General features: G+C 37.2%; 2 protein-coding genes across 2 annotated transcripts in view; both read left to right on the top strand.

The window, feature by feature from the left end:
• Positions 1 to 1,536: 1,536 nt before the first annotated feature.
• LOC106532064 (myosin regulatory light chain, smooth muscle) lies at positions 1,537 to 1,922 on the top strand (the record flags this gene model as incomplete). The annotated part of the gene is given in 2 exon segments (XM_014028052.1): positions 1,537 to 1,586; positions 1,656 to 1,922. Coding segments are annotated over 2 exon segments (137 nt in total), but the record flags the coding sequence as incomplete, so codon positions are not given.
• An 823-nt stretch (positions 1,923 to 2,745) lies between these two features.
• Positions 2,746 to 8,622, top strand: part of LOC106532063 (kinesin-associated protein 3) — a 12,500-nt gene continuing 6,623 nt past the window's right edge. Inside the window, exons 1-14 of the mRNA XM_014028050.1 lie at positions 2,746 to 2,920; positions 3,665 to 3,796; positions 4,185 to 4,342; positions 4,553 to 4,614; positions 4,857 to 4,998; positions 5,164 to 5,263; positions 5,341 to 5,465; positions 5,594 to 5,692; positions 5,862 to 6,040; positions 6,154 to 6,316; positions 7,544 to 7,644; positions 7,725 to 7,833; positions 7,930 to 8,042; positions 8,137 to 8,302. Coding sequence (XP_013883504.1) covers positions 2,892 to 2,920; positions 3,665 to 3,796; positions 4,185 to 4,342; positions 4,553 to 4,614; positions 4,857 to 4,998; positions 5,164 to 5,263; positions 5,341 to 5,465; positions 5,594 to 5,692; positions 5,862 to 6,040; positions 6,154 to 6,316; positions 7,544 to 7,644; positions 7,725 to 7,833; positions 7,930 to 8,042; positions 8,137 to 8,302 — 1,678 coding nt within the window. The 5' untranslated portion in view covers positions 2,746 to 2,891. The remainder of the gene's footprint in view (positions 2,921 to 3,664; positions 3,797 to 4,184; positions 4,343 to 4,552; positions 4,615 to 4,856; positions 4,999 to 5,163; positions 5,264 to 5,340; positions 5,466 to 5,593; positions 5,693 to 5,861; positions 6,041 to 6,153; positions 6,317 to 7,543; positions 7,645 to 7,724; positions 7,834 to 7,929; positions 8,043 to 8,136; positions 8,303 to 8,622) is intronic.

Below are 8,622 nucleotides of genomic sequence, written 5' to 3'. Positions count from 1 at the left end.
TTCTAAAATTCAGATTTTTGTGTCACATCCTGGTCCTTGAGAAAGCCAGCCAGAGTAATCAAACACAGATCCACAGATTTATGTTTCACTTCGGTGACGCTTCCCATCTGTAATGTAACAGAGTTGATGCAATCCACTGTAAAAGTGACAAAAGCAAACAAAGTTATTTTATTGCAGTGATTAATTTGACCTATATATAGAAAATGTTACATTTACATCACATCATGGATCAGTCAGCAGCAGCATCTGATCAATATGTGATCCATGAAGGGATGTAAATGTAATGTTTTCTATAGATAAAATTAATCACTGCAATAAAATAATTCTGTTTTATTTTCTGTTGATTTTTACCCTGAATGAACACTAGAGGGCAGTGGTTATTTTAAATTTATGGGAGCATTACAAACAATTATGACTAGACAAACAATAAAATGCAAAGCAAATTAGCAACGGCTAAAGCTAGCAGTAGCATAGCAGTGTCTAGGGCTCGTCCTGCAGAAATGACCTTATATAACAATACAGAGAGAAGTGTAAAGTTTTCTTATTAGTTTACTCATAAACTGCTTTTTGAGATTTAGACCTGTTTTAAGATTATGGTATATTTGGTCTAATTTTTCACTCAGATTAACCACTAGCTTGTCACTTGTCAATAAAACAATCTCTCTGGAGCAATGCTGCAGGGATATACTATTTATTAAAAAATAATGATTTGATACAGCACTAAAAGCTGTGGTACATTTTATAAATTARTCTTCTAATGAACTGCTMTGGAAATTTTGACACTATTTGTTTTAGAACTAAATTCTCCTAATCTGCTCAGATTAGCCATTAGCTTCTCAGTTGCCTACTGCTGTATGATGTACTTCCTGCAGGAACATCATAATATTTAGGTTAAAATAACAATTTAAGACACAACAGTAGGAGCAGTCAAAAGTTTTATAAATTATTATTCTCGTGAAACACTTTTAAAAATGTTGAGATTAGACTTGTTTTTCACTCAGATTAACCATTAGCTTGTCCGCCGTCAGCAGAACTAACAAGCTTTCTAAAAAAAAAAGCATTGAAAGCAGTGTTAAATTAAAAAAATTTGTATTCTCATGAACTGTTTTGAAAGCTGTAAAATTATCCAACAGTCCATTTTGGTTGTTTTGTCTGAGATTAGCTGTTAGCTTGTCAGTAGCATAATGCTGTTTGATGCATTTCCCATAGCAATATCTTGATATTTATGCAAAAATAACTAATTAACACAACACTGATAGGAGTGTAAAGTTTTACAAATTAATATTCTCATGAACTGCTTTGAAAATAATGAGATTGGAGTTGTTTTTAGGATGACAATGGTTCGCTTTAGTCTTGTTTTTTGCTCAGATTAGCTATTAGCTTGTCTGTCATCAGTAGAATGAGCTGTCTTTGGTGTTTCCTGCAGAAATATACTATTTGTGAAAAATAGTTATTTTAAAAAAGTATTAGAGTTTGTTTTTCACATTAACACTATCTGTCGTCTTTTTGCATTATGTTTGTCTTTGTTTATTCCAGGTTTAAGCGATTTACTGATGAACCAGGCTGACAAATTCACAGCAGAAGAGGTTGGTTTGTTTTCACTTTTACACAGAAAGGAACTTCATCAGTCAAATTTTCACTTCATGATCTTGTAGGTGGATCAGGCTTTCACTGTCGCACCGATCGACCCACTGGGCAACATCGACTACAAGCAGCTCTGCTMCATCATCACACGGAGATGAGAAGGAAGAGTCCTGAAATTCAGCTAAACACATTCAAGACTGTTTCAAATCTGCAGCCTTTATATGGCTAAATAAATAGTGACATTTCCGGTCACACAAAAAATTGCAAAGATTTCTGCTGAATGTGAGAACTGGATTATTCATTGTTAATGTGAATAAAGTTTTGGACTCATGAAAGGAGCAGGATTACAGTTTGTTGTTTTAATATTTAATTGTAAGGTTTGCAGAGGTGCACTTTATTGCCAAAAGTATTGTCACCTGCCTTGACTCACATATGAGCTTAAGGTACATCCCATTCCTAATCCATAGGGTTCAACATGATGTTGGTCCACCCTTTGCAGCTAGAACAACTTCAACTGTTTTGGGAAGGCCGAGCAAAGACTTTTGGCAATATAGTGTAGCTGCATGCATTATTTTGTTCTCAGCTTCATGTCATCCATCCCCTTATGGCACAGGCAAAAATACATTTTGCTCCCTCTTGGCATAAAAAAGTACACTATATTGCCAAAAGCTTTTGCTCACCCATCCAAATGACAGTGCATCAGTGCACAAAGCAAGGTCCATAAAGTTAACTATAATTTTTCCACCCAAAAACTGGATTAAAATCATTTTTTAAATTAAATCTACTATTATTTAGTTGAGCTAAAAAGAACAAATCAAACTTCAGTTTTATATTGTTTAGTTCTTCCTTTGCTCTAAATGAAGTACTGAATGTACTTAACTAAGTTAGTTATTTGTGAAATCTTCAGTAAAAACATTTTCATGTCTGTGTAAATTCAGGAAACTTACACCAACTTCATGGACAATTGAAACTGAACAAGACCAGACTACACTCAATATAAAGTCTATACATTATAAATTGTACATAGAGATGTCTCCACCAATTATGGGAGGAGGTAATAACAAAAAAAATGTTTCCCAGTAATTTCTAATATCTAAAAATATAAAAATAATAATAATAATTTAAAAAAGTATGACATGCCAGTCCAGTAGGTGGCGGTAGTGCACCTTACCCTAACAACCACACGAGATTGTGGCGTTGACGTCTTGCTTGCTCTTGGCATACAGTTATTATTACTCTTATATGGATGTCAGACGAGCTTAAACTGTTAAAATACTTTTCAATCTAAGGCCTTGAATTTTAAGAAGATGCAGGATGATGCGCGGTATCTTAAACGGTGAGCAACCTGTTGTATAATTATATTGTGTGGGGTGGATTTCAAAAGCTGACTGCGTCGACCACCACTCTCAACGACAAGTTTGTGCAATTTAAGGTTTACACACTCCTTAGAAGACTGATGCTTCAATTGTAGCATTAATTATTACCTAATTTAAACCATAATTAGCTGCTTGTTCATTCGGCATAAGTAAAAATATTTTAGGAGCTGCTCAAAATACACCACTGTTATTTTCATGTTAGCGTTGCTTAGCTGTTTTAAATCAGTAATGGTTCAATTTGCTTCTCTGGGATTTTTTTTCAACTTTAACATTAAACAAATTTATAACAATCAATAAAGTCTTCTTTTTACTTCTGGTTACTTAAAACGACATAGATCTGTTCAGAGAAATGAGGGGGTCCTGGAATATCTATAATGCTAGCCTAGCTAGCTAAAAGTAGCGTTTAGTAATTAGCTAATAGTTAGCAAGCTAATAATCGGTACTATTCATAACCATATCGTTTATTATAGCAGCTTGGGTGATGACTTTGACCTGTTGTTTTTATTAAATTGGCATTTTCTGATGCTCGTTGCAGTCGTGTATGTTTCTGGGCGTGTCCCCCTCTGTGTTTATTATGGTTCTTTTGATACATAAATGAAAACAACAAAAATATTTGTAATTCCTACTACTAGCTGTAATAATAATATGTTGGTAACCGTAAGTTAATTGTATTAGTAATGATCAGCTATTATTGTTTCTCATAGCAAAGTGACTGCAGGCAGTTTGGATGTCCACCCCACAGAGAAGGCCTTGGTGGTCCACTATGAGGTGGAGGCTTCCATCCTGGGGGAGAATGGAGGTCCTATGCTGGGGGAACGCAAAGAGGGACAGAAAATGTGAGTCTTCTTCTGTTTTTCTGCCTACAGCACATGCTCATTTTTAGTCTTGTTGGGTTTATCCTGTTTCCTTTTAATTGAAATCCTGGTGGCAGGAATTGTATGAATGCTGATAACAAAAGTCAGAACTTTGACAATTTAAATAATCAAAACTGGGTTGCTTGGATGCTATATTAAGTTTATCCAATGGTACGATATACTATTAAGTGCAATTTGGAACAAATGAAAAGCTGGTTTTGCAGCCTTATTATAGAGATTTTTTTTTCCAGAATAGGTAGTACCACTTTTTTAGCAGTCATAGTTTTTACTAAACTAGTAATGATGAACAAAGTCAGCTTGCATGTTGTGCATCATCCTTTGCTCTTTTCTTTTCTTTCCCCACGTCCAGTATTCGTGTGAAAAGCCTGTCCCCGACTACAGATGTGGCCGCTTTGGCCAGGAAAGTGGTGGAGGAGTGTAAACTCATCCCTTCCTCCCGTTTGCCCCAGGTGGAGCAGCTCCTCTACTACTTGCAGAACAGGAAATCTTCTCCAGTGGAAGGCAAAGGTGATAAATATAGTCATTATCTATAGATTCCACTCTAATTCCTGACATTCACTTCTTAATATTATGCATGCTAGTGCATTAAGTTTGAACTAACGACATGTAGGCATTGTTTAACTCTGATGTAAAACAGACTGTAAATATCAGATAAATTAAAAAGTGTATGGGTTAGTTGTGAAAATGCCATTGTTAATGCAGTTTTGTAATCTTCAGTGGAAAAGAAAGAGAAAAAAGCAGTAAGGCCCAGAGACCTGACACCATTTGAGGGAATGGAGGTAACAATACACTACATGTCTTTCTTCCCATCTCATCATTTGTTGAGTCACTTTTACTCAAACAACATCGCTTTGTTACCTTTGTCGTTTAAAAAGAAGTATTCAAAATGTTTGCTGATATCCTGTTAATGTGTTACTAAATAAAAAGTGTGATTGCTAAAATGAAAATACTTTTTAATGAACCGTTTTCGTGGGGTTATTTTTTTATTTGTTTGTTTTGTTTATTTTTGACTCTGGTGCAGCTGAACGAAGAGTCTAATATAACTAAAATGGATGAGTATGTTGAGCTGCTCTACGAAGGCATTCCAGAGAAGATCAGAGGCGCTGCTCTCATTTTGCAGCTCGCTCGCAACCCCGATAACCTGGAGGAGCTGCTGCACAACGGTACATTTCCCCTCCACCTGCTCGGGCGCTGCACACTTAACTCAGCACTTATTTTAAGATACTGAATGAAAATGGAACGTGATAGCACAGTGTTTATTTATCTTGTTATAGAATCTCCTGTGCATTTCGTCATTGTGAAAACTCCACGTGTGTTTGTATCTATAGAAGCAGCTTTAGGGGCTCTGGCTCGAGTGCTGAGGGAGGACTGGAAACAAAGCGTGGAGCTGGCCGCCATCATCATTTATATCTTCTTCTGCTTTTCCAGGTAACACTTACTTTACTGTAAATACACCCACAGTGTCATCACCGCAGTGCCTCAGCTTTTTAACCCTTCACCTCCAGTTTCTCTCAGTTTCATGGAGTGGTGAGTCATTATAAAATCGGCGCATTGTGTATGGGCGTGGTGGAACATGAGCTGAAACGCTACGATGTTTGGCGTGAGGAGCTGCGCAAGAAAAACAAGGCTTATATCCTTGAGCTGCTGTTCTTTGCCTCTTTAGTTGGGGATAGTTGTTTTTTTTTTTTTTTATTTAATTTTTTTTCTCTGTTGTACCTGATTTACTCTGAAAGTTTCCCCTAACAGTCTTCTGTGCACGTGAGTCGGCACCAGAAAATGGCTCATTAAGAAGAGATCAGGACAAAGCTTTGAGGAAATACCAAGGCCTTCTGGCCAAGCAGGAGCAGCTGCTCAGAGGTGAGAAAGTGTTAGAAGCTTTTTTATCATCAGTGTGGCAGCATTCTTGCTTATCAAGGATTTTTCTCATCAAGTGTTTTATCTTTGACATAATCATTTTTTTCTAATCTTCTTCTTGTTAACTAAAAACAAATCTATAGCTTTTATTTCTTATTTTTTCTTCTTCCAGTTTCTCTTTACCTGCTGCTGAATCTGGCTGAGGACACGAGGACAGAGCTGAAGATGAGGAATAAAAACATTGTTGGACTGCTGGTCAAAGTTCTTGAACGAGAGGATGAGGAGCTGCTGGTCCTTGTTGTTTCCTTCCTCAAAAAGCTGTCCATCTTCCTGGAGAACAAGAACGACATGGTGAATGGAGAATTTACTCCTTATCGATCATGATTTATCCGTCTTGTTATATGTGTTTCACCTGAATTCATTGTCACTTTGCTGTGGTTGGTTTGTGTTTCTGTGACCTGCAGGCTGAACTGGACACTGTGGAGAAATTGGCGCGCCTCATTCCCTGTGAGCATGAGGACTTGTTAAATCTGACTCTGCGTCTGCTGCTCAACCTCTCCTTTGACTCCGGACTCAGAGCCAAGATGGTGGAAGTTGGGCTGTTACCTAAACTGACAGCGCTGTTGGGTACACAATTCACTCACAAACAGGAACACATGCTCCATTCATGGCACAGCAACRCCACCAGGAAGCTGACATTTATGTGTTTTTATGACTTGATACTTAATTAGTGAATGTGTTTATTCAATATTCACACTATTTTTTGCCATATTTGTTTCACTCTAGTATCTTCTGCATAATTTTTGAGTTGAGCTATTTGTATATCGGAAAGTAGGGCTGCCACAAACGATTATTATTATAATCGATTAATCACCGATTATTTTTTTCGATTAGTCGACCAATCAAATCATACGTTAATTGAATATAAAACATAGAGCTTATCGTGCCAGAATGCAGCTGCTATTATATAACCATGATTAGATTTTAGCTATATGCTAACTAAAAATAATTGCTGTGGAAGGCAAGTTCTGCCTTGCAGATATTACACAGGTTTCTCTTTCATTTTCTTAAAATGATCCCACACTTTTCAGCTCTGTCGTCAGGTAGCCATGATACCAGAGCCTAAAGAGTAAAGAACAAAAAAAAAAAACGATTAATCGATCATTAAATTAGTCATCGATTATTTTAATAATCGATTAGTCGTTGATTAATCGATTAATCAATGCAGCCCTATCAGAAAGTTTAATTTATTCAGGAGCTATAACTTTTACTTTTTGTAACTTCTATACTTTTCAAAATATCTAACTTAATTAACAAATATTTTCTCATGTAAATACATTGAAACTCTCAAGTCCTTCCAAAACATTGTTCTCTTTGAAATCGGCGTACTTGCTTTAGCTAGCCTTTCAAGTCTCGCTTTTACCTCGACTTGTTTGGCTATTAGCTGGTGCTCTGCTTCTTCTCTCTTTGACAACTCGTTTTAAGCTTCTGCATCAAATGTCGGCTGTCATTGAGCATTCATTGTGGTTTCACAGAAATTAGATTGTTTTTTTGTTTTGAGTCGAATTTTATGCCTAAACATGTTCTGTGACCGATGTAACGTGGTAGTTATCTTGTTTCGTCTGTGAGGTTTTAATTTACAGTCCTATAAGATAAGAAAAGAAAAGATAAGACAAGAAAAGGTAAGAAAAAATAAGATAAGGTAAGATAAGCCTTTATTGTCATTGTACAGAGCACAATGAAATTACAGTTTAGAACACCCATTCACAGGAAGACAGAACATAACAAACATAAGAAATAAAATAAAGAAATAAATTCACTTCTTGATCGCTGTGCATCTTTGTTGTCACGCAGGCGATGAGAGCAACCGGCAGGTCGTCATGCGCATCCTGTACCACATCAGCATGGACGACCGCTTCAGAGGCATGTTTGTTTACACTGAGTGCATCCCTCAGGTACAATAAGGAGCCGTTAAATTCCTACTTATCCTCAGTGTCAGACCCTGAGGTGAAAATCTGCTTCTGTTTGGGTTTAGCTAATGCAAATGCTGTATGACCACGGTGGGGAGGAAATTGAAGCTGAGCTCCTGTCCATCTGCATCAACTTGGCTGCAAACAAGAGGAATGCACAACTCATGTGTGAAGGTGGTGCACCAGTTGATCTTTTATCAGTTAAAACACAGACAAACCTGGAATCTGTTAGCTCCTGGTTCTGAACTGGTTCTGTTTTATTTTGTGCAGGAAATGGACTGAAAATGCTCATGAAGAGAGCTCTGAAGACAAAAGACTGCCTCTTGATGAAGATGATCAGAAACATCTCGCAGCACGACGGCCCAACCAAACCGCTCTTCATAGTAAGTTACAGAGCACACATTGAGAAGAGTGCAGGTATTTTTTAATTTGCAAAACAACATATATTTTTTAAGGTTTTTAAGTGTTCTCTCTCAGGACTACGTAGGTGACCTGGCTGCTGAGATCCGTGCTGAAGAAGAGGAGGAGTGGGTTCTGGAGTGTCTGGGTACAATGGCCAACCTCATCATCCCTGACCTGGACTGGGAGCTGCTGCTGAAGGAGTACAACCTGGTGCCTTTCCTCAAAGACAAACTCAAACCAGGTGCTGGCTAGACTCGAATAAACAGAGCTGACATCAGGGGAAATTAAAAATATTGACGTGTACAGCAATAGATTTGTATGATAAATCTGTTTATATTTAATTTGAGCAATGTTTCATAAGTCTCGATTATAAAGATGGGAAATCGTTAAGAAAAGTAGATGACAAGCAATTTACCACCACTGGCCAGTTAATTTTTGAAAGACAGTGTAATTACTGATACTAATTAACCCTCCTGTTATGTTCGTTTCTGAGGAATAGCAATAATGTTCCTGGGTCTGTTTGACCCGGGGCGTGTTTAATCGTGCTATAGTGTCTAATAT

The sequence above is a fragment of the Austrofundulus limnaeus genome, unplaced genomic scaffold, assembly GCF_001266775.1.
Source record: "Austrofundulus limnaeus strain Quisiro unplaced genomic scaffold, Austrofundulus_limnaeus-1.0 Scaffold715, whole genome shotgun sequence".
NCBI lineage: Eukaryota > Metazoa > Chordata > Actinopteri > Cyprinodontiformes > Rivulidae > Austrofundulus > Austrofundulus limnaeus.
This window is presented reverse-complemented; position numbering and strand designations above follow the sequence as displayed.